This window comes from Bremia lactucae, linkage group LG12 (assembly GCF_004359215.1).
Source record: "Bremia lactucae strain SF5 linkage group LG12, whole genome shotgun sequence".
NCBI classification, from domain to species: Eukaryota; Oomycota; class Peronosporomycetes; order Peronosporales; family Peronosporaceae; genus Bremia; species Bremia lactucae.
The window spans coordinates 2,295,606-2,321,145 of record NC_090621.1 but is presented as its reverse complement, the minus strand read 5'-3'; the positions used below and the strand labels follow the sequence as shown (position 1 = coordinate 2,321,145).

The 25,540-nt window shown below is 45.3% G+C and overlaps 6 protein-coding genes across 6 annotated transcripts; all 6 read right to left on the bottom strand.

The window, feature by feature from the left end:
* Nucleotides 1-194: 194 nt before the first annotated feature.
* CCR75_005736 (uncharacterized protein) lies at nucleotides 195-1,589 on the bottom strand (the record flags this gene model as incomplete). The annotated part of the gene is made up of 2 exons (XM_067963812.1): nucleotides 195-812; nucleotides 879-1,589. The coding sequence occupies 2 exons, from the start codon at nucleotides 1,587-1,589 to the stop codon at nucleotides 474-476; spliced, it is 1,050 nt and encodes a 349-aa protein (XP_067820592.1). The 3' UTR covers nucleotides 195-473.
* A 99-nt stretch (nucleotides 1,590-1,688) lies between these two features.
* CCR75_005737 (uncharacterized protein) lies at nucleotides 1,689-4,570 on the bottom strand (the record flags this gene model as incomplete). Its single annotated transcript, XM_067963813.1, has 4 exons — nucleotides 1,689-1,695; nucleotides 1,820-2,013; nucleotides 2,076-2,174; nucleotides 2,258-4,570. 4 exons carry the CDS (start codon nucleotides 4,568-4,570, stop codon nucleotides 1,689-1,691), a joined length of 2,613 nt encoding a protein of 870 aa, XP_067820593.1.
* Nucleotides 4,571-5,037: 467 nt separating this feature from the next.
* On the bottom strand, nucleotides 5,038-7,299 carry CCR75_005738 (uncharacterized protein; the record flags this gene model as incomplete). Its single annotated transcript, XM_067963814.1, has 1 exon — nucleotides 5,038-7,299. One exon carries the CDS (start codon nucleotides 7,297-7,299, stop codon nucleotides 5,038-5,040), a length of 2,262 nt encoding a protein of 753 aa, XP_067820596.1.
* Nucleotides 7,300-8,560: 1,261 nt separating this feature from the next.
* Nucleotides 8,561-10,852, bottom strand: CCR75_005739 (uncharacterized protein; the record flags this gene model as incomplete). Its single annotated transcript, XM_067963815.1, has 1 exon — nucleotides 8,561-10,852. One exon carries the CDS (start codon nucleotides 10,850-10,852, stop codon nucleotides 8,561-8,563), a length of 2,292 nt encoding a protein of 763 aa, XP_067820597.1.
* A 1,163-nt stretch (nucleotides 10,853-12,015) lies between these two features.
* Nucleotides 12,016-13,926, bottom strand: CCR75_005740 (uncharacterized protein; the record flags this gene model as incomplete). Its single annotated transcript, XM_067963816.1, has 1 exon — nucleotides 12,016-13,926. One exon carries the CDS (start codon nucleotides 13,924-13,926, stop codon nucleotides 12,016-12,018), a length of 1,911 nt encoding a protein of 636 aa, XP_067820818.1.
* A 6,272-nt stretch (nucleotides 13,927-20,198) lies between these two features.
* Nucleotides 20,199-22,913, bottom strand: CCR75_005741 (uncharacterized protein; the record flags this gene model as incomplete). The annotated part of the gene is made up of 1 exon (XM_067963817.1): nucleotides 20,199-22,913. The coding sequence occupies one exon, from the start codon at nucleotides 22,911-22,913 to the stop codon at nucleotides 20,199-20,201; it is 2,715 nt and encodes a 904-aa protein (XP_067820817.1).
* Between the last annotated feature and the right edge of the window lie 2,627 nt (nucleotides 22,914-25,540).

Sequence of the window (25,540 nt, the reverse complement as noted above, 5' to 3'; positions counted from 1 at the left end):
CGCAATAGGCTACACAACAGGCTGATGAGAAATCGGCAAAAAGTGCAAATGCCCTTTTGCCATTCTCTCTCGTGGATCAAGCACCAAGTTTTCATCACTAGAAAGCATTGGAAACTTTAGCAACTCGGACGAAAGAACCCTCGATATGACTTTACGCCTCATATTTAACTGCACGACCACTATCGACGCCACCAAAGCTCTTTCCGAGAGGAAAGTGCAAGGGGAAGCAAGGTCTGTAGCTGGTAATTAGAGGCGCAATGACATGAAGAATCACAATTTTTTTATTGTGAACAATACTTCTGTGACTGCAAATGGACAAACGTCGCACGACCAACCAAGTTTTTAGGTAAAAATAAAAAAAGCGTTATTATTTGGTGTCAAAACCAAACAAAACCGTCCATAGTATTATTTTGTATGACAGGAATTCTGGCAAATGATCGATGTCCTTCATAAACTTATATTTCATGGATCAATCATTCGCCAAACTCCATTATGGCAAGCTCGTTAAGTTCTAGTCCAGCTACGTTGCCTCGTTGACGAATTGGTTCCTCTTCATCCACATCGAGATGAACTTGAGCAGTAGAAGAAATCTTGTTACATTGATTCTCATCGAGTTCTGGCACAGGAGGCGCGACACCCACAAGAATGCCGCTGTGTCGGTTCATACGGAGGTATTTTTCCCACACATACTGCTCCCGTTTATACAGCTCTAATGCTGCTCTCGCATCTTCTACCGAATCGTGCTGTCCAGTCTGAATCTCCAGACCCAACACCTCCGCTGCCAAATGCTTGAGTGCTTTGGGATATAATTTCTACAAGGCATTACCATACTTTAAAAATTAATATTCCCTCGTACATCGTACACTTTTTAAACGTACCGTGCCTTTCATCTTGCGACGCATGTACGGACGATAAAAAGCCGTATCTCGAATCAATTGCTTTGGTGGCGTAAACATGAGCGCTTGAAAGTCATTTTGTAATGCATGACCGATGACGATCTTGTTTTCAAGCAACTTTCCAACGTCTTTAATACACTCCTTAAAAGGAATGGCATGTCGAAGCGAGCTTGACTTAATACCGCTTACATGGGTACGGAAGTCCGTGACCTTTTCTACTGGACGCACGTACTGGTCGTACAGTACAGCACCATGATAATTCACAAGACTACAACGCGCGAGTACACTTGTTTTCCCCGAAAGTCCGACGCCGACCATTTCACAATCCATGGCCACAATCATTGAATTGTCGACCCACTCAGTGGTACGTTCTTTCATGCGCTTGGCGAGTTTTTCCTGACGCAATAATTGCTTTTGTGCCACCACATTTAAATCCTGTTTCGTTGCAATGGTTTTGCCACGTTTATAAAGTTGGTCTTTCCGTTGAATCGTGCTTTTAAGCGCGAGCCAATTTGAATTTGCCACAGTCCTGAATTCAGTCTTCTTTTGGAGCTTTGGCATTGTCAATCCACTCGGTTTTATCGCATTACTAGACTTTTTCTTTCTTGGTGCATATTGAGTGGCTTTGCCTGCAGTCTTGTTGACCTGCCGCACTGGCATCAACCCCTCACTGCGCTTCCTCTTGCCTCCCATTCTCAAACTTTGACTGGTTGTCCAATACTTTATTGAAATAAAACGGGGCTTGAGGTTAAAAAGGTTTTAGTCGCAACGTGTTGTAAGACTTTATTATATCTAATTTCTATCGTACGATAAGAAATAAAAAATCCAGCAAGTAATATCAACAAGCGCCAATAGAAATAAAAGAAAATGCGTTACATCAATACAACACAATTTAAACGCTCATGCACTTCTTCGACACTTACTCCGGGACCGTAGAATGCGCTTCCAGCCCTAAAGTCATTGCCGTCCGGTGCTTTGCAGGAGTAACCGCCGGGGTTCCAAAAGATTCGACACCACGACGTTTCAGTGGTGTTTTCGCAAGCGTGTCGAGTGCTTCTAGAAATGAATAATCCGCATCATCTTGCAATTTCATGGTCGCAATGCTATCAAAAATCCACTACACACATTTCCCACTTCAAAAACTTTTTCTACACTTTCGTCTTCCTAACGCTAACGCACCTTGGCCATCACGACACGAATTCCCGTTCGCTGTGCTCGTCGATACAAAGACGCATCGCCACATATACACATATCGGCCACGGAAATCTGGTGACATAGCTACAATCATTCCACAAAAAAGACACAATCAACAACGTCGTTATACCGACATGACATCTTTCATCATCATTAAAGTCAATTACCTCGCCACCTGCGACTTGAATTAAAGACTGAAGCACATCTCGTGACGGCTCGACAGTTGGACCCACAAAGAATTTAATGCCTTTAAAGATATGTCTCGACTCGGGGTGTTGACGTGAAAATTTGTTGGCAAAGATTGTTAGCTCAAACTGTTCTTCGGGTAGCCACCGTTCTTGTTCAAGGGATGAAAACGCCCAGTCTTCCGTCACGATCCACGCCCCACGCGCAATGGCAAAGAGCACTTTAATTGTTCGTTTCGTATCCCTGCCGACAATGAGATGCGTCACGCCCGCAGCGTAATCGACGCTTTTAACCACTCGTGCTTTTCGGTGTCCCAAGTCATTGGCCATATTGGCATCAATTGCGTGAATCGCACATTGAAGCACGCCACGGGTTTCGGCGGTAACTCCCGTGATCCCAAACACGTTTCGAGGACTTTTTTGAGGCGTTTTACGACTCGAGGCACTTGAAAAGGGCATGGCCATTGGGATCGGGGTCGAATCCACCTCACGATGTTTACGCATGAATCCCGAAACGGATCCTGGCGTTGCAATAAACGTGGTATCCATCTTGACGTCCTTCTGATCGCGTCGCATTACTTTGACATCCGGAGTTGTCAAATGCTTGTCAACCAAAGAGAACGCACGCTTCTTTCTTCGACTTGGAATGGGCTTACTGACACTTGACAAACTCATTGATCCTTTCGGAGCATTTGTTGTATCAAGCAACACTGAAGCACTTGCTAACGAGTTGCGTATAGGCTGTGTGGACACAACACTACAAGGTACCGGGCTTTTCGATCGATTCTCCGAACAACGCGTCCTGCTTTTCAAAACTGGCTGAATTGATTTCGATGCGGTCGAATGTGGTCCTCGACTTTTCGCGGCTGAGCTTACAGTTGGCCTGGACAACGAGTGTCGAGTCAATGCAAGCACTGCTGGACTCGTAATGCTTTTAACAGTGTCTTGAGCAGCTACAGTACTCGCTTTCTTTGTCGGTGTCATCATCTCGGTCGTTAAAGTAGAACCACTTGACGCGTCGACAGGCAAGGACACCGACACTTTAATTTCGGAACTCTTTAAAGACGTTGAAAGAGCCATGCTCTCTTCACGTGGTGATTTCGTTACATTCCTTTCAACTCGACAGTCCGAGCAATTCAAACTTGAACGGGGATTCGAGCACCCACAAGTTCCACAGGACCAAATTCCACTCTTCAGCGTCAAGCCACTACCGTACGAAAGGGAGTTACGATTACGACGCCGCAGTTCCCGTGCTGTTAATCCCTTCATCGCATTCTCATCCAGTGTCTTTAACTTCTTCGTTTCACTATTCATTCCAATACGATAAATAGAATTTGCAAGGCAAAGTGGCTCGAGCATGTTCGCGACAGAAACCTCCCGAATAGCCTGACACTCCTGAACAACATCATCTTCCTTGACGACTTTAGAAACTTGATTTTCATAGTCACTCTCACAAACAATGCCACTTGCTTGGGATGCGGTCACTTCGTCCACATCTTGCTGCGTTAATGGTCCATTCAGCGTCTTTCGCCGCTTTGCTGACGAGCTCGTACCTTTTGACCCACGTATTTGTTTCGTTGGTGTACTATAACTTGCCACGTCGACTGTCGTGCCAAGCATTTTCAAAATCGCATCCGATGTCATGGGCTCCATCGACAATGCACGCTTTCTCCTGCCTCGATGTAGCCCTTTCAATGCTTTCAACGGTAATTTTGACGCCGTAGACACTTCTTTGATAGCCTTATCTGCGACAGTAGTTAATAAGGTGGTAGTTGAAAGTTGCAATGCCTCGGCGCCGAGGGACTGTCGTCGCTTGGGCGGAAGCGTGACACTTTGGGACCCACAATCGAGGAGATTCTGTTGCGCAATGGGAAAGAATGGACGCTCATCCATTCGCTTCTTAGCCACGTAACACGCATTAACCCAGAGCTGGGATACAATCTTGAGCTCGTACCTTGTCGCGGCAACGGCCATTGAGTTCCCGCGTGCTTGCCACTTGTAAATCTTGGACTTGTACGCGGGTGTATATTGACTCAATACCATGTGTGTAAGCTTGGACGTGAACCGTTTGACGGTAGAAGCGCCTAATTCACGCAACTTTCGCGCGACGACGTCACTGCAGTCGATTTGCGCGTCTGAACCGACACGCACGTCTACCATGGCCACAACGCCCTTCAGTGGACCATAGCTGCGTGGCCGCCGTCGCACGGACGCTGTAGAGGCGGTAGAGGCTCTTGAGGAGGCGCGTGTGGGCCCTTGCGCGGAATGCGATGCCGTCGAGAAGGCGGCCACCATCGGAAATCAGCGCGCCTTCTAATTTCAAAGTGCGCGCGGACTCCGTTGTAGAGAGAGGACGGAAATACGTGCGCGGAATCCCTTTTTGTGTCGGTTTGATCCATGGTCCTAATTTGGTCCTGACTTGAAAAGTTATTTTTAAGAATTTTAAAGAATGGATTTGTGGGATACAACCATAACCCATTATTCAATGGGTTCATGTCACTGAAACATCCTTGAAATATATAGGTAACGAAGTCAATGGGGATTTTTTTGGAGGAGTTCTTTGTAGAATACATGTAGCCACGACGTCCAAGGGCAAAAAGGTAAAACGTATTCCATTTGCACAAAAACGAAATCAATCAAAAGTAGAGAATAATGTCCCTTTACTCATTGTGTTGCAGAAATTTCATTTGCTTTTCGAATATTTCGAATAATATGCAATCTCCTTATATTTAAAGAATAGTCCGAGATTTTAATACTGAAAACTACCAGAGCTGATGCTTCGTCTTGGGATTCATCGCCGAAGCAGCAGGACACGAAAACACTTGAGCAAAATCCTGCGAGTTGCTTGCGACTCCATTAATGCGCCACTCTTGTACCGAGTGGGAATCGGATGCCAAGCCATTGATAATGCTCGCATCACTTCGTTTCGCGCAAAACGTCTGTGCAAACGAGATGAAAAAAAGCTTTTCGGCTACAGTGTCGGACAAATGGCTCTCCGCTCGGATCATTGACGACGCGTGTAAGTCGTGGTCAGCCATATGCTTTTGATAAGCAGCAAACGCGAGTTTAACTCCGCCATTGTCGGCAATATTCTCAAGAAGGGTAAAGTTCCCATTAATGGTCCCCAAGACTTTATTCGACCCGGTTTGACTTCGCACTTCATAGCTGTTGTACTGAGTCACAAGACCCTCGGCACGCTTGAGAAATTCGTTTGTAGTAGCATTGCTCCACCAATCTCGAAGGTTCCCATCGCCAGCGTAATGCCGTCCACTACTATCAAATCCATGCGTTAGCTCGTGTCCAATTACACTTCCCATGGCTCCGAAATTTCTCGAAGAATGGCGGTCTTGTGCAAAGAATGGAGACTGTAAGATCCCATCGGGAAGCACAATTCGATTCGCTCTTGGAATGTAAAAGGCATTCACCGTAGCACCTGATCGCAGCCATTCATTAGGGTCAATAGGCGTACCAATTCGTCCAATGTCTCGATTAAGCTCATAATTGGAAATAATTTCTAAATTTTCCACAAAGGATGCGTTGCGTCTAAGTTGAAATGGATACGGTTCCTCATGCATAGAGTGACCAATATGTTTGGTAAAGTTTCCTAATTTGTCAAGAGCAGCCTTTCGAGTCGAATTGTCGAGCCAGTCCAATTCCATCAAATTCTTTTGAAACGTGTCTTGAATTTGAGTCACCATCTCCTGGGCCAATTGAATGGTGGCATTGTCCGAGCGCACACGGGCATAGTATGTGCCTACGAGGTCTGGAAACGCGTCGGTCACACGCGTCACACACGTCTTCCATCGAGGTGCTTGTGTCTTTTGGCCATAAAGAGTTTTTTGCCGAAAAGCAAAATCGGTTTGTACAAAAGGCGCACTTAGTAGGGAAGCCATACTAGCAATGTATCGATATGCCAACATTGATTGAAGCGTGTCTAGCGTCACCGAACCTCCAGAAACCAATGCTTCGACACGATCAAAAAATGCAGGGGTTTGAACAATCACGTCTTTCGCTAGAAGATCAGGGAGTAGCTTACTCCCGTTTAAGTACGCTTTAAAGAGAAGCGGATACGTAGTAATTGTCTCGGCAATACTTTTGCGATTATACGTGGCGACGGGATCCTGGAGCTTTTCCTTGGGCACATACAGCGGCGCCAATACCTGCTCAAAGCTTAGGACTGAAGCTGCTTGAGACGCTGAGGTGTTAGCATCATACCCGGCCAATTGAAACAGCGTCAACACGTACGCATAAAAGTCGTCTTTTATCGAGTCAAATTGCTTCTTGTCGAGATAATACTGCGGAGATGGCAACGTTAAACCTTGCTGCAAGGCATGAAGTGCGTATCGTGTGGCCTCTCTAGCATCCGTGCCTACGTAAAGGGCAGTAAACAAAGATGGCCCGACTCGTGAAATATTCCCAGCAAGTTGAAAGAGTTCTTCTTTACTTGTAGTTGCCGCAATTTGCAATAGCGTAGGCACGAGAATCGCTACAGACGCTTCATTTGCCGTGGGATCACTTGTGTTCGTATAATTCATACACGAATCGTACAATTCGCCAATAAGTGGCCATCCCTGCTCCATCACTTCCTTTAAAACCACTTCATTGTCATCTCGGACCGTTGAAAACGCAAGCGTCACACTTGCTTTGTCCTCTGGGATCTTGACTTGCTCGAGCCAAGCTCCGCAGCTAAATTCGTACAGGTCGACACAAGGGTCAACGTTCCGATTAATGTGAGTTAATACACTCGTAGGAAGTTCGTCAATCCAGTCATGAGATGGTGTAGTCGCCTGTAGATGACTCGGGGACGTACCATTATCAGACTGCATCCCTGACACCACTGCAATAAAAAGTTGTGCTCCAATCCCGACAATAGCCCAGGTAGCCACTGTTCTTTTCAGTCCCAGCGAAGGAAATGCCGCAATTCCTGGCTGAAGCTTGTCGCTTTGATGCGTTCTAAACGCTTCATTCTTAGCGTTGTCGTTTTCGTATTTTTTCGTCGAATTTAAACTTTTTAATGAGCCCATTACTAAAAAGTCAATTTTTCTTCGATGGGCTTTGTTTGAGGCAATTATCAGAATGTGTGGATTTCACACGAGCTAATCAGGGTATTCGAACTCCTGTCTAGGCCGACCAACATCGGTGAACCATGTTTAAATATACACTTTTTTCAAATCGTGTGAGCCATGAGACAGCGTTTATCACCCACGTGTGTCATTTGCTTTCTAACTTTGAACGACGAAACTGCTGACCTTTTTTAAAAATAGCTTACATCCACAGAATTTACACTCTATGGAGTTGGCTGCAAATGGCTGTAGTCCTGAATGGGACAAACGATGGATAATCTTGGCCTTGATTTGTTCTTGATCAAAATGGTAACGAGTTTTCAATGTGCTTGGCACCTCCTACCTAGCATCTGATCCCATTGCCTAGGATGATGTTTTTTCTTAACTCTAATAATAAACTTTGTTCACGATATTTTTAGAGTTCACAACGAAAGTGCTACATACATTCAGTTCATAACGCTTCGCTGCGTTGCAGATTCGACTTTAAGATCACGAAGAATCATTAATTATCATCTTCGCTTTCGCCGATTGCTCTATAATATCCCTGGCCAGCATTATGAGATTCATACAGCTAAGTTTGCCAGACTTGCTTTAGTAGCAATTGTATACCTGTTAGTAGTGTTCAGTGACGCGGTGCATGAATGGCTGCATGTCAGTGCTCCCCATGTGGCTTCTCCGAAAGTCGACGTACTTAATTAAGATACCATAAAAGCTTATTGGGCCTTGTTCCGGTGATAATAATACGGAATACTACTAATAAATGCTCAATTTGGTCTTCTGTAAACAATGTAAAATTACAAACAGCCTTCACCGATATTAATAATTTAGAAACTAAAAATTAGTGATAACGTATTAACTCGTGTAAGTTCCAGCCAGAATGAGAAAAGGATATAGAGGCTGCTTATGGACGATTAAGCAATCAAGGATGCTAAAGTCCGTCATTGGCTTTTAGCAAACTGCCCAAGAAGCCATTCATCGAGTAATTCATTGTAGCAAATTTTCGAAAAGGGAGCTTTGCGATAATTTAGTGCACATAATGCAATGCTTCAAAGAGTAAAGAAAACGAAATTGCTCGAACAAAGTGGGACCAACTACTACCGAGCACAAGAACGCAGACGAAAATACACGCAATTGAGAAACTTTGATTGTTTTTATTGAGAAACGTCGATTGTTTTTTAATTGGTCATGCATGAAAAAAAAAAAAGATTTTGTTTTACGAAACTTACCAGAGTTGATGTTTCGTCTTGGGATTCATCGCCGAGTCCAGAGGACATGAAAACACATTGGCAAATTCCTGCATATTGCTTGCCACTCCATTAATGCGCCACTGTTCAATCGCATGGGTACCGGACGCCAATTGATTGGTAATGATCGTATCCGTTCGTTTTGAGCAAAACGTCTGAGCAAACGAGATGAAAAAAAGACGATCTGCCACGGTGATTGACATGTTGCGCTCTGCTTGATTCATTGTCGACCAAACGTCTTGTCGTGCGTTGTCGGTCCGATACTTTTGGTAAGCAGCAAACGCGATTTTAACGCCGCCATTGTCCGCAATATTCTCACGAAGTGTCAAGTTTCCATTCATGGTTCCCAAGACTTTGTTTGACCCGGTTTGACTTCGCACTTCATAGCGATTGTATTGAGTCTGAAAGCCTTCGCTACGCTTGAGAAACTCGTTTGTCGTGACATTACTCCACCAATCTCGAAGATTCCCATCGCCAGCATATTGCCGTCCACTACTATCAAACCCATGCGTAAGCTCGTGTCCAATTATACATCCAATTGATCCAAAATTGCTCGCGAAATGGCGGTCGTGAGCAAAGAATGGTACTTGCAAGATCCCATCCGGAAGGACAATGCGATTGGCTCTTGGAAGATAAAAGGCATTCACCACCGCGCTTGATACTGACCATTCATCACGATCGATCGAAGTACCAATGCGTCCCATGTATTTCTCTAGCTCGTAGTTGGAAAGCAGTTGTAAATTTGCCACAAAAGAGGCGTTGCGACGAAATTGAAAAGGAAACGTTTCATCTTGCGTCGAGTGACCAATATGATTCGTAATGTTGTTCAATTTGTCAATCGCTGCCTTTCGTGTGGGTTCGTCCAGCCAGTCTAATTCCATCAAATTCTTTTGAAACGTATCTTGAATTTGAGTCACCATCGCCCGAGCCAATTCAATTGTGGCATTGCCGGAGCGCACACGGGCGAAGTATTTGCCCACGAGGTCTGGAAACGCGTTTGTCACACGCGCCACACACGTCTTCCATCGAGGTTCTTGCGTCGCCTGGCCATTAAGTGTTTTTTGCCGAAAAGCAAAACTTGCGTGTACAAAAGGCGCACTTAGTAGGGAAGCAATATTAGCAAGGTATCGATACGCCAATACCGATTGTAGTGTGTCGAGCGTCACCGAACCTCCAGAAACCAATGCTTCGGCACGATCAAAAAATGCAGGGGTCTGGACAATTACGTTCAGGTTTCGTGCCAGAAAGTCAGGGAGTAACCCACTCCCGTTTAAATACGCTCGAAACAGAAGAGGGTACGTTTTAATCGTCTCGGCAATACTTTTGCGATTGTACGTGGCAATGGGATCCTGGAGCTGTTGTATGGGTACATATAGCGGCGCTAATTGCTGCTCAAAGCTTAATACGGAAGCTGCTCGAGACGCTGCGGCATCAGCCTCATGCCCGGCCAATTGAAACAGCGTCAATATGTACGCATGAAAGTCGTCCTTGATCAAGTCAAACTGCTGGTTGTTCAGATAGAATTGTGGAGTTGGCAACGTTAAACCTTGCTGAAAGGCATGCAACGCGTATCGTGTGGCGTCTCTGGCATCGGCGTCCACGAAAAAGGCAGTAAACAACGAAGGCCCGACTCGTGAAATATTCCCAGCAAGTTGAAAGAGTTCTTCTTTATTTGTAGTTGCCGCAATTTGCATTAGCGTAGGCACGAGAATCGCTACAGACGCTTCATTTGCCGTGGGGTCACTCGTGTTTATATAATTCATACACGAATCGTACAATTCACCAATAAGTGGCCATCCCTGCTCCATCACTTCTTTTAAAACCACTTCATTGTCATCTTGGACCGTTGTAAACGCAAGCGCCACATTTGTTTTGTCCTCTGGGATCTTGACTTGCTCGAGCCAAGCTCCACAGCTAAATTCGTACAGGTCGTCACAAGGGTCCACGTCTCGGTTAATGTAAGTTACTACACTTGTAGGGAGTTCGTCAATCCAGTCGGAAGACGGTGTAGCGTCCTGTAAACGTCGATGAACTTGGGACGTACGAACCTCAGCCTGTATGCCGGACGCCCTTCCAATAAAAAAAAGCCCAATGCCGACGATCGCCCATGTAGCCGCTCCATTTCTCCGCCGCGGTGGTGGAATCACCGTAATTCCTCGCTGAAACGTGTCGCTTGGATGCATTTTAGACGCTTTTTTATTGTTACCAAATGGTGACGCGTTGTTATTTTCGTATGTTTTCGTCGAATCAAAGCTTTTCAATGAGGCCATTGCTGGTACAATTTGATTCCTTAAACGAGCTTAATGAGAGGCAATTGCCAAAGTGTGAGGTCATCGCGTGGACAAAGGGATCCAAATTCCCGTCTAGGCAGATTAGAAAACAAAAGCGCAATTATGCTTTTGCTTAACTAACTTTTTTATTCAAATCGCTAAAATCTCGTGAGACAGCATGATTTGGGATATTGCCACACAAACGAGACTAACTGCTCTTTTAGAAACGCAATTATTTTTTAAATTGAGCAATAGTCACGTTTATGTGTCAAAACGAAATAAAGAGTCGGCTGCAATTGGCTAATTTCCGGACTGGAACCTTCGTGGAAGATTCTTCGAACATAACTCGAGCTGCTCGGCTATTTCGGCGAGATTGGTTTTCGATCCTATCACAGCATTGAATACCTGTTAGCATCACGCATGTACGCACTGCGCTGTAATGACCACGTTTGTATGCCACCGTGCACTTTAAAAGATTTTTATGACACCTCGGCCTTGATCGGGTACCATTACTTTTAAGGCTAAGTAACATAAGAACTTGTGCGTCGATTTAGCAACAGAGGACAATAAAATTACGGCATTGCGAGCGCCCATTTTTTCTTTTTATACACTACTAATGTTCAGCAATATCAAACCGCGTAACGAGACAATTTTACCAAAAAGTTGCACATTATGCCAAGAGCAGTGACGACGCCAAATGTGCTTATGCTTTGCTTGTGACATTTCCTTTTATGAGAAAACAACACGGCGTGGAACTATAAAATTTATCAACAAGGAGATTGGCTCCGGGCAGATTTGTTTACCGATGACGTCTTGACACGTTATGTAAGAAAGTAGGGCCAAAAATGAAAAAGCTTTGAAGTGACGACACACAATTTTATTAATTCCTGAAGATAATGCATTTTGTAGGATAAAAACAAATAATGCGATTGAACTCAACAAAGCAAGTTCTCCTTCTTTCTCCCCTTTCTTCCACGACAAAACCCTCGCTAAAGACCACAAAGGATGATACGAATCATTCAAGCCAGCATTGCAATATTACTCAACGCCTTTGGCCTCATAGATTAATCGATACAGGTCGGTCAAATGTTCCAAGTTTGCAGTTTTGTTTTTTGTAGCCGTTTTCAAATTGTGTTTTTCTCAAATTCGGTCAACTTGCTTGCTTAGGACGAACACGATACGCACAGCGGAGCCACCGATGAATCTTGCGGTACAGCATACACGAAATCCGACTCGTTGACAGGTTCCTTAAAAGGATTCGTAACAAGTTGAAAAATATGCTGAACTTTATCATACTCGCCGTGTAGCGCGAAATCAATCGCGCTTTGCGCCACGTGATTGCGAAGTATAAACAAAGGATTGACTTGAAGCATCCGTTCACGACGGAGCACATCACTTGCAGGATTAAATTCGTCTTGAATTCGGGCAATATAATCCTTTAACCAGTCGTTCCACGCCGTCGTAATACTCGTCATTCGTTCCGTGTCCGTCATTGTGTCTAAAAACTCCATGGCGCTACGAGTTGCCTTCATCTTATTTGCCATAGCCAACGTAATACCAAACTCACGAGCACGCACGGGATCGTTGACGAGTTTAAGTATCATGTCGTATTGACTCGAAGACAACTCGCCAACGTCCCGTGCTACTTTGCGTTTTAATTCACTTACCGTTTCCGAAATTGCTGCTAATTTTAGCACGAGTTGAGTACGGGACGTGCCAGTATCAAATGCATCAAGTTCTGAAAAATATCGAAATGTACAGGTAAAGTCTGCCCCCGTGTGTGTGAGTACATCAAAGAGGGTATTCACAAGGGTACTATCTTGAGCCACTGGCACTTTTAAACCGAGTTTCTCTCGCATCAATCGCATATATTCGTCTTGATAAATGGTATCAAATGTTTCGAGACTCGCTTGTAAACTCGCACGATCAATGACAAGTTGCAACTCATTCGCTAAAATGCCACAATTCCATTTGCAAATTGCGGGCTGGGCTTCGTACCGATATCGACCACTCTCATCCGACGTATTGCAAATGTATTGACGATCAAAGTGCTCGAGAAACCCAAAGGGACCATAGTCTAACGTATCCCCAATAATACTCATATTGTCCGTATTTAACACGCCATGGCAAAACCCAATGGATTGCCACTTGGCAACTAATGTTGCCGTACGACGTACAACTTCGTTGAAAAAAGTGGCCAACATGGCTTTTCCCGTAATTTCAGGAAAATATTGACGAATCGTAAATTGTAGCATTTGTTGCAACATTTCTTTTTTATTTGGTAAAGTTGCACTTGGACCAGTGGCACCAGTAAATTGATCCGTCATTTTAAAGATCTCAAAGCTCCCGAATCGAAGAAATGTCTTGGCAATTCGAGTCACGACTGCCGTGGGTTCGTATGTTGCATTGCCATTATAAAAGACATCTCGTAAGACTTGCAACTCGCGAGACATGACGACACTGCCTGCACGAGTTGTTGGCACCCCAAGTGCGTGCATGTGTTCACTGCATAGAAACTCGCGCAACGTTGACCTTAGTACTTTACGACCATCCGCGGTTCGCGAGTACGGCGTTAGTCCCGAACCCTTAAGTTGGAGTTCCCATCTCTCGGTATCAGATACCACTTCACCTAAATACAAGGCCGCTCCATCCCCTAATTGACCTGAAAAGTACCCAAATTGATGGCCACAATAGCATTGGGCAGCTGTCTCCGAGCCGGGGAGCAATTTGTTCCCTGCTAAAATAGGAACTAAAGTCTCCATTGGCTGATACTTGGTATCAATATCCTTATTTTCAACATTATCATCATCGTAATGGTGGCGTCCACTTTCATTCACCTCAATGCCGGCTAAAAGGAGCGCACTCGGTGACGTGATGACTAATTCTGGACTCGGAAGGGGCGTCGGATCGACTCGAGAGTAACACGCTCCCGACACGGCATTGCGTATGTAGTTATTTGGCTCCTTGTCGATCGGAAGATCACGCAATACAGTATTGTCAAATCTAGCACCAGGGTAGCGCCTCCAGCTCGCGCTGAATGAGCGAGCAATACCGTTAGGAAACGATCGAGCCATTTTCAAGAGGGAAAGTTAAAGTTAGTGAAAAGTGTACCTATCCGAAACAAACGGTGGTATTCTTTACAATAGGTACACTTTTTAATTCTTCCTCTACTACATTATTCCCCCGCGAACTTAAGAACCTCTGTTACTTTAGAGAGAAAAGAGACTGTCGATTTATATTAATTATGGTATGCAAGATGTCGAAAATTTCCTTAGCCTGGTTGGCACTGAAGTTGATCCGGTGGTTGTACGTGGCTACCACTTCGTGTGGTACTCCGGTTGAGTGTGTGCCTATGAGCCCGAAACATCACAATAGGCGTGTTCTTGGACGCGCCTATTGTGATGTCTCGAGTGCGAGCCCATCGTTATTCTCGGTTTTTAATTTAATTTTAATACAAAATTTTATTATATATTTTTTTAAAAATTAAAAGCGATGGTTTTAATTTTAATTTCTTAAAAATTGTGCTATTTTTGCTACTATTGGTATGTTTTTGGTGGTGTTTATTCATTATTATTTTACAATCGTATATGTTATGGTACGTAGCTAATGCTCTCTGTAACGGGCTTAAGCTGCCCTAATGTTACACAGTCCCCGTTAAGTACACTTGGTGTACTTAAGGGGGTGGTCAATTACTAAATAATAGTAATTAGACCCAGCACTCGGGTGTGGTGCACATTTGTGACCAAACCTTGTGGATGTGATGCACATGGGTGCATTCACATTAGGAGGGATGACGCCCAGCGTCATCCGTGATGACGGCTAGCGTCATCCGTTACGCGAGGTATCTAGAAAGATACGCTCGCAATACATATTAAATGATATCTATAGAGATATCATTTTTATTGCTAAAAATAGGAATTTGTATTTAATTCTATTAAATATAAATCAGTCTGGAAACTACTTCCTACTTGGTAAGTGCGCACGAGGAGACGGATTACCGCTCCCGTGTCGACACTTAACCAGAGTACTTAGTGTGTTGGGTTAGGTCGCTTGCGCGCCCACCACAACTACCTCACTGCACGCAAGAGAAGCAGGTTTAACCGCTTCCTCGCTGTGCTGGGGTGTGTGTCTAAGTAGAGCGTGGCCGAATTACGACGTGCCCGCCTACACTTTACCTGCGGAGTATGGCATCCGAAGTTAATTACTGACTTGTCTAACATATAATACATAAATATTCCTAACGCAAATTCGCGCAATCTATCGGCCGCTGAAAACTTCAGATTAGTTTGTTTGGACAGCGACATGTCGAGGGTTCTGAATGAGTTGCGTTACGGAAGCTCGATAAATCTTTTTAGATAATAAAGTGGACAGAGGAAGAGGCAATTAAGTTTGCTGACCACGGATCCTTGGTGATTTATGCGCGCTCGATCGAGCTCGAAAATTCTATAATGATAGCACTGGCGATAAAAAATAGCTAAGTTTTTGAGGCGGAATGTTGATGTTGATATCAGGTCCGAGATTCATTGTCGAATAAAGTGTAGTTATCATATATGTAAATAGTTTAATACGCTTTCATTGATAGTACGAGCACGTTGAAGCCCTCTTATCGCTCCGTTCTGCATCAGCTTTACAACAGTTATAGTCCAAAACGTACGGCACACATGACAGCGCGCGCTACGACGCGCATCCCCTGCCACTGGTCACGAAAGAGCAGATCAGTAAGTAAAATTAACGAGATGAGCAAGCCCGGCATTCTTGATGCGATAGACGATTTCATCACCAATAATGACGACGCATCAGAACTTCTGTTGTTGACAAAGGGATTAACGAACATCTGGGCATACTCAAGAAATCGCTGATAAGGTTTTTGGGTGTAAAAGGGGCATGGGAGATGTAGGCGGGCGCTTCTTAAGCGGCCTCGCACTACCAAGCACACACCTCCAAACAAAGCGAGAGAGCGGTTTGTCCGTCTTGTCTCACGTGCAGTGAGGTAGTTGGTGGGCGCCTAAGCGACCTCTCACAACGAACTTTGTACCTTAGAAAAAGTGTCGTCACGGAAGCAGTTGCCCGTCTTCTCGTGCGCACTTGTTATCTAGAAAGTAAGTTTAACACTAATTTATATGATGTAGAATCAAATATAGAATCTTTTTACTTAATCAATAGAAGCCATCTCTGTAGATGTGCATCTCGACATGGCGAGCGTATTGTTCTAAATACCTCAGCTCGTGAATGACGCTAGACGTCATCTCTTTCATTTTGAATGCACCTATGTGCATCACATACACAACGGTAAGTCGCTATGTTAACCTCACCCGAGTGACAGGTCAAATTTATTCACATGAAGTAATTGGCCCCCCTGTGTAAGAGTACTTAACGGGTGTGTAACAAGGCAGCTTGTAACGGGCTAGAGTTGCCCTAATGTTACACAGTCCCCATTAAGTACATTTGGTACTTAAGGGGATGGTCAATTACTAAATAATAGTAATTAGACCCAACACTCGGGTGTGGTGCACATTTGTGACCAACCCTTGTGGATGTGATGCACATGGGTGCATTCACATTAGGAGGGATGACGCCCAGCGTCATCCATGATGACGGCTAGCGTCATCAGTTACGCGAGGTATCTATAAAGATACGCTCGCAATACATATTAAATGATATCTATAGAGATAACATTTTAATTGGTAAAAATAGGTATTTGTATTTAATTCTATTAAATATAAATCAGTCTGAAAATTACTACCTACTTGGTAAGTGCGCACGAGGAGACGGATTACCGCTCCCGTGACGACACTTTACCAGAGTTCTTAGTGTGTTGGGTGAGGTCGCTTGCGCGCCCACCACAACTACCTCACTGCACGCAAGAGAAGCAGGTTTAACCGCTTCCTCGCTGTGCTAGGGTGTGTGCTTAAGTAGAGCGTGGCCGCATTACGACGATCCCGCCTACACTTGGTAGCACTTGAAAAACTTCCCACGACCCGCATCTCTGCGTATGTACGTGAGGATGAGCCTCAATATTGACTGAGCTCACTTTCCCCGCCTCTCCGAACATCATCGGGAGGTGGCAGGGCTAATGGCGCAGGGACTTGGTGAACAAGCCCTGGCCAGGATCCTAAGTAGTCCTCCTGAGCAACATGTTCCTCAGTTGGAACAGTTTGAGGCACTCGAGCTCGGACAGCGGAGGGCCGCATCCGAGGCACAGAGCCATGCTGCGGCGGAGTCCGTCACTCAGACTCAGGATGAGCTGAGGCATGAGCAGGCTCGGAGCGAGGCTCTCAACAGGACTGTTGAGATGCTCTCTGCCCGGCCGCATCAGCCGAGGACCATTCGGATGGACCCGCCTAAGTTTGATGGAACTGCGGCGCACACGATTGTCCACTGGCTTTTAGCCGTGGAGCAATGCGGTGTCGCCCAGCTCATCGAGGACGACAACCAGATGGTGTCGTACGCCATGTCGCATCTGCGCGGTAAGGCCTCAGAGTGGGCTTACTCGGCGCTTATGGCGGACAGAAAGGCGTTCCCTACATGGGCGATCTTTAAGGAAAAGATTCGCGCCATGTACCAGCCGCCGAACAACGAAGTGTTGCTTCAGGCGCGCTTCTTTGGGGCGCGACAGGCGAAGCGATCTCTGCAAGAGTATGTGCAAGAGATGCGCTCGCAGCCGGCGTCCATAACCGTAGGTCCGATTCCGGAGCACATTGAGGCGCCCACGTTTATGAACGGACTACGGCATGGCCCATCGCGACAGGGCCTTTTTTTCAGAAAGATGCCGTCGACGATGGAAGAGGCAATCCAAATTGCCTTAGTTGAGGAGCAATCCTACAACAGTGCCTCGGCGACAGCTTGGTATAAGCCGTGGGCCGAGAGGTGAGAAGCCACTCCTATGGAGTTGGGCAATTCAGACGTGTGGTCTGTTTTAAATGCGGCAAGCGCGGCCATATGATGGCTCGCTGCTATGCCAGGGTCCCTGCTGGGGCAAAGATGCCCAGCAAGAGGACTTCCTTTCCAAAGGGCGATGCAAGAACCAGCGTGCGAGACGCATGAGTTCTGCATCGCCCACTGAGGGGTCGGGAAATGCTGGAGCGCAGTAGGGGCGGAATGCCCTACTGACGCGGACTCTGAAGCTACCCCTAAGTCAGAGTTGTGGAACAAATAGGTAGCATAGTCCCTGAGGTCTCGTAATTTCGGACCTTAACCCTGCTGGTCTATAGCGCTCATGTAGGAGGCTATGACCAGGTGATGACATCCTAGTGGATTCGGGTGCATCACAAAATTTTGTGAAACTCGCGGCTGTAAGAAAGAGACCGGCGATGTTTGAGTCGCTTTGCCAGGATGGCAAGCGAGAAGAGGCGACGTTCGTGGTGCGTCGATTTAGTATTTCCTTAAATAATAAATAATAGGAATTCCTGCTTAGGGGGTATGTGTGCATCAATTTAGCGTTGATTATTGGATACTTTATCCAATTCGAAAGTGGATGTATCGCTCAGGGAGCAGAAGCTTCAGCAGTAGCGTAAGGCACCATGGCCGACGCAAGGAAAGCACGTGTGAAGACTTCGTAAGCATTCGGAAAGAGCCGCACAGCGTTGTCATCATCCGACCACGATTCGTTGTAGAGAGAGTAGAGCGTATTGTCGCTCTTTTTCAAAACATCTTCCGCAATACGTTGGTACCCTCAACACGTCCACTTTAAGACCACCTTCCTTTTGATAATTGGTCAATGTGTTGACTAGCTTTTGTTGTTGCTGTAGCATATGAATCATTTGCTGCAGTAGCTCGGCGTTGGAGAGTTGGCCCATGATGGAAGAAGGATATGTTCCAAAACTTTATAAAGATTTATTTATTTAGTTTATCGAAGTCTCTTAAGTTAACCCGAAGATTATTTAAATTGGTGCGCGCGGCTATTCTAAGAACGCGTCTACTTCGTGTAGCGGAGCTGATTAGGTGGACACTTGCTTGGGCAGGCAGGCTTTCTCCTTGGTGAGTTGTTTGCCAAGATCTTTGCAACGCGCCGGGTCTTTTGTGAAGACGCAAGCAGATAGTTTGCAGTCTTTGCAGACTTCTCATCGTACTCAAAGAGGGAAGCCTTACTGCAGTCGATTCGATTCGACTTTCGCTTTGCGTAATGCGTGAGAGATTTAGCCTTATTCCAGATGGATTAACTGTTACACAGAGTTAAGCCGAACCCTACCTCACACAGACAAAGGGCTCTCTTAGGCAGACGCTTAGATTTACAGTGGATACTTAATCCACACACTCAAAACTGCTACACAGTGCCTTCAAAGGAATGTGCACTTAGCTGCAGGCGGAGACTCCCACGCTAGAAACAGTCTGCGAGCAGAATATTTCAAGCTACGAGCAGTGCCGGGCAATCCAACAAAGCGCGATCCGACGCAGCACAATCCAACGAAGAACGAAGCGAGCGACAAAGAAGCGAGCGGACGGCGAAGAATAGAGCGGAAGACAAACAAGTACTACCACTTGTGAGGAATGAGGGTGAGGGTAAATTACGACTGAGTTAAGATAAAGTTCCCTAACCGATACTTTTGGTTCACTCCTTAAGGTATCGCCTATCCTACATTTAATTCTTACTAAGTATCATCTCTCCTAATTGCGGAAACGTTTTTACGTGTTTTTATTATGGGGCACATGTAAATTTGATTTAAAGAAAATGGCGACACTGTCACCCGACCACACTTAGTTTTTTGCCGTCTTGATTTTAAAAAGCAGGAGCGTGATGCTCATTATACTTCATTAGCTGTCACCTTAGGCAGTAAGCTCGCGAAAAATAGCTCATTTTTAAGCGAATCGACCGGGTTACTGAACTTGCACCCACAATCTATGCCAGCCAAAGTTTTTGGCGGTGGGAGCGAAAAGGAATTTGATTAGCGTACTTGGGCGTGTCAGTATCTATTTCTCATTAAGATATATGAAATTTTTTAGTCATTATTCAATAAAAGCCATTAGATTCGCAGTATTAAAGGTGAAATTTATAACAACATCGAAAATGTTATCAAAATTTAGTTTGATTTATTTAACACGACGATGCAGAGGTTTCAGAGGCTTGTGATGTCTTGCTTTCTTAGCAATGTAGCATGTTACCTTGAAAAGCTTGCCTTCAAAAAGATATACATGCCGGTTCAAGACCTTGTGCCGGAAAATCACATAGGGCGGATACCTGGACCGGTTAAATTTAACAATAGCAAAAAAAAATAGACAAATTTTGCCCCTGATAGTTGAATATTGCTGCCATAAATTATGAATTGGAACGTTTCATTACTAATGCAAGTATATTGTATTTGCAAAAATTCAAAAAAAAGCACGACAATTCCCTCAAATTCCAGATATTTCACTTGTACAGCAACGACGACATTTGCGAAACACGCTTGCTCGAATGGCAAAAGCGAGTAGCCAAGCGAGCATTAATGAGTTTAAGCACTGCAACTGCCGTGTGGGGCGCGTTTGTTTCGAGTGTTTCCATTGCAACTGCCCGCAAACGGAGCATCACGCAATCGGACGAAGCCAAATACTTGTAATCGGGGTCCATGCCTGCTACATTGGGCGTAATGACCGAGCCTGGTCCAATCTTAAGCAGCCGTGACTTGGCCGTTGTAAATGGTGTCCATTGCGATTCTTCGGGCATGACAAATGACAGTTTTCGACTCGAGTCAGCCCCGGGTTTTTCCTCTAAAGTCCGATTCTCATGAAACGGGGGTTTTCGTTCCGAGCGAATTCCAGGAATTTTCGGAAATGTCGAAAATTCCGAATCCATGATAAAATTAATATATCCCGAGCAAATAAAGTACGTGTCGTCACGTAACCGGTCGGGTACAAGCTGGGAATTATTGGGTACAACCACAATATCTAAATACGCCGCTAAGGGAAGCAATTTCTTGTAACTCGCGGTCCCGTCCTGTTCCCGAGATGCCGTCATAAAGTGTTCCCAGAGTTCCAATTGACTCATTCGTATGACACATCGTGGGGTATCGGGAGTTGCCCACAACTTTTCGGGTAAAAGGGCATTTTCACACATTTCTAACGCAATATCCACATCACTTTGAAGCAAATGGATCCGTTGCGAGTACGCATTCTGTCGCAACGCTTGTTCAATTGCCGTATTTAACCCACAAAAGTAAATGTCAAACAGGTATAAATCCGCAAGAATCGACGTTTTTCGAAAATTTAACAATGCAGTGGCATCAAAACTGGGGACAAGTCCAAAATCAATTATGACATATCGGAGTTTTGGAAATTCAAGCGAATGGATACGTGTATCCATTCGTTCAAGGATATCCACAGATGTGCCAAAAAAAAGGTACCCTTGCAGTCGCAAGACAAAAATGGCACTTCCTTCCGCATCTAAAAAAGCAGTTTCTTCGGGGGTACGATCCACGGCACTCCGTGTGAGTGTACCCGTGGTTTCGTGATGGACACAGCCAACGGCATGAATGCGCCAAATGAGTTCAATCATCGAGATGATGATCCCCATGGCAACACTCTCGAGCATACCAATTGCAAGGAAACTCAAGGTAATTAACACGACCGTTCCTTTTTCAAGCGGTTGAAGAAACTGAAATGGAGTAACCAAGTACGCTTCTAAAAAGTGTAACCCGACGCTTAAGAGTAACCCCCCAAAAATAAATTTAGGTACATATTGCAATAAACGGATCCCAACCATCCATAAGAGCATGACGAGAAATGCCGAGACTAACGCGGGTACTTTTTCATGCGCTTCAAATTGTTTCATAATTCCCATGGCAGATAGATAGTGGCACCCTCCACAACAGCCAAGAGAACCACTGATGAGATTGGCCACTCCAATGACACGCATCTCATGATCTGGCGAGATTTCGCGTCCAAAAAGAGTGGATAACGACGTGGTGGCAACACTATACTTGAGTGCTCCTAGAATGATTAACGACACGAGAAAACCCGTGCATTCATGAAAGAGAGTATGCCACTGCACATGAGCAAAACTAATTTCAACCCATGGGAACCACATGGGGGTCTGTGCGACGACGACGGGATCCCACGCAAAGACCCACCCGTCGGCACTCAAGGATTCCATACTTGATTGATTTAGAAACGACATCAATTGAAACCCAAGAAGCGACAGGGCCAATAAACACGGAAAGGAAAAAGCAACGGGAAATTTCAAATATTGACCCAAGCGGGCAAAACTCGCAAAGGCAACAGCTGGGAGGACCAAAAGTTGTACTTTCCATGTAAAAAACGCCATAGTGACTGCTTTACTGGAAGCCATATGGATTCCATTTTTCATTAATTGGGCACCAATGCCGGATAAAAACCCAGCAATAACAGGGTACGGCATGTAATTTGCAATCGAAGTGGCACGAAAAAGGCCCATTAAGAACAACACTAGACCCAAAATAATCGATGTTAAGGCGACCATTACCACCGTCGTGGGCACCACTTTTTCTAAATTGCCATGCAAATGGGTCGAGATTTTTTCCGCCATTTCCGCCATAACAGGTGCCACAAATACATCAATGGCACCTAATGTCCATGGTGCCGAACTTTGCCACGCCAGCACCACCGACAAGATGGCCGTCCCAAGCAAATTAATGTCAATAAAATGCGCAATTACAGAGGCCAACGGCGTTCCATGCCCTACGACAACACTCGCACACGACACGGCTAGAGTGGATGAGAGTAGAAACGCAATCACACCGGACGTGACGTTCACGACAAGGTCGAGCAGGATCGATTGAAATTGCCGCGTGTTTAGCGCTGAAGACGCGAGGTCCCCTTCGGATCGAGTATATAAATTGTCTTGCATTAGTACTATATTTGTGGAATACTTTCTTCCATCTAGGGCCCCATAGGGACCTAAGCGGCTTCCAGTAGAACTGTGAAAGCCAAATAGCAATCTCTCTTCGGCGGCGTCTTGCACGCTGCGTACGCGCCGCATGAGCTGCTGATTCTGGTGTATCAATGAGAAATTCTCGTGCGAGGTCGCATGAACTGGCGCCGATGCAACAGGCTGAAGCAAAGGCGTCATTTCTACGCCACCACGCTCCAACGGCAGCGCATCTGTCTCCATTTTCGCGTGCAAGATTTGTAGTGGATTATTGTGACTTTTGGGTGTGCACACACTTTTTTTTAATAAAAATTATACGATTCTGATTTTCTGCCATTTGAGGTTACTAATGTACGCTTTGTAACAAAGTTGCGTAGTTTCAGAACGTTGCCAACGTGGATTGCCCGTCGTCATTGAAATAAAAAAAAAGATAATAAAATCAAACATTATCAGCTCCAGGAAACGTAATTTGAAATTTGTGACGGTGCACGATGCAAACCAAAATTGATATCTCCACAACTATTTTGAAATAGTTTTTTTTTATTTTTAATTCAAACCGTTGCTCACTTTAAATATTGCTTCCACAACTTTTTAAGGATATTTTTTTTTTGCATTCGTAAGCTAAACTTGCTATTCCTACAACTTCTGTAAAGATATTGATTGGTTATTTCTTTACAGACGTAATGAGAATTTCAGTTCAGGACTTTACCTTTTTATTGTAGATGTTTGTGTGACATTAGGGCTACTTTAGCTCAATTTTGGTTATGCAAACTTGTCAAAGAGGACAGAGGAACAGCGAGCTGCTTTACGCACCGCTTAGTTCTCTGATTCACTTTGGCTATCTTTGTCTTACATGGGCCGAATATGCCTCCTACAAGGAGCAACGTTGGTGAGTCGTCTGCGAAAACACCCACTAAACCACTCGCGAAGCGCACGCATCGCGTTAACACGCCAACGTCGCCCAGTGCAATAACTACAACGCCGACAGCTACTGCTGCTGTCGCGTTAACTGGTCTGGATGATCCATCCCACTTTCACAGTGAGGATGTCGATCCGTCGCTCATTGTGACAACAACGAGTCGATTCCGCTGCCATCACCTCATAGTAGTGATGAAGACATCGGGCTAATGAGGAAGGATAATGGCGCTTTATTGCTATTCTAAACTTCACTCATTGTTCCCAACATGAAGACAACAAATTAGATAAAACCACACAACGTCTTATGCTCAGACCACTAAACATAATGGTTCTGACATAAAGGAGCTGAATGTAAGGCTCCGCCGACAAAACGTGAGCGTGCTCAGTCAGTGTCACAAGCCAGTCGTATCGAAGTGGCTATGTGACGGACGGCATACCACTTATGCCCCCTTAACCTCAAAACCCGCGTGCCAGCGGCTGAGAGCGTCGCTTCTAAAGTGCGCTCTTCTAGACGCACATAATTATCATGACGTCTTTAAATAATAAAGGGCTCAAGGACAATCGCTTGGGCGTGTTTTTTCGGTCCCGGTCGTGTTACGTTAAATGAAACGCCCGACCAATACGAGGCGGGATTCTTGCGCCGCATTCATTCGCTTCCGATGCGATGAAACAGCGGTTGCAGCGAATTAATTTCGCCCGCTTGCGTGTGAAAGAAATCATGGGCAATACTGTACCCCCTGTTTTATCTCACAACGCTGCTTCTGCTAGTCCATTTGAGACTAGCGAAGTGGCCTCAGCTGGTGCTCCATTTCATAGGCAGCCACCAAGCCGGGCACATCAATACGTAGGGCATCGATCTGTTCCCAAGAGACGAAACTCTTCGGGGAACTTTTCCATTGGACGAGGATCTGATACCTTTGCCTCACGGGGCTGTGGGCAAGCAGTCTTCCAACAAGGAAGCGTTGATTCCCACCCGCATCCATCAGTGCAGGCGGCGCCCTATAGGAGTGATGATCTCGCCTGCCTAATTGCGGCTGGCTTGCCTTCGTCCGTTCCGTCACAGGCGTTAAGCGCTACTGAACAACGTGTTGCGGATCTCGAGGGTCAAGTCTCGCGACTGACCTCGGATCTTGTTGATGTCCGAGCGAAGGCTTGTCAGGATTATGAGCGCCTGAAACTTAAACTGGACATCGTGAATAAATTTGATGCTATGGAACCCGCATTACGCGCGTGGTATCCCTCGCTCTCCAAATACTTTACATTTCTAAAGTAGAGGAGATCGGAGGAGAGTATTTTCGCCTGTCTTCTCTCCACCATACGTTGGGGATATGTGACCTCATTTTGGTCTACATAATGCTCGAGGTGACCCTCGTAAAAGACGTGTGCGTCTTCATGTGCGGCGGGAGGGTGAGGTCTTCAACTTATTCGACCACAGTAAGTATCTTAACAAAAGTTTCGTACTATCCCCAGTTAGTAGAGAACCAACATTTTAGTTAGAGTAGCAGCACTTAATAGTAGATAGGTTGCCAACTATATTCGCTCTTGCCAACAGTGTCAGCGTATTAAGCCTGCACCGTCCAGCAATGCGCCACTGAAGCCGCTACCAATTTGGACGGATTGTTAAAAGTCAGTAAGCTGGACTTCATGTTTGGCATGCCACCCGATCCTAAGAATCGGACGGGGCTCGTCGTCTTTGTCGACAGACTGAGTAAAGTGGTGCATTTAGCACCATATAAAACAGTTATCAGGCAAGAAGTTAGCTCTTTTGTTCCTGGATCATGTATACCGACTACACGGGATGCCCGTGTCCATAGTATCGGACCGGGATTTACGTCTTACGTCTCGTTCTTGACATGTTTTTGAGCTTGTCGGTAGCAAGCTTCACATGTCGATCGCAGATCATTCCCAGACCGATGGCCAAACAGAATGTGCCAATCGGGTTGTGGCGGATG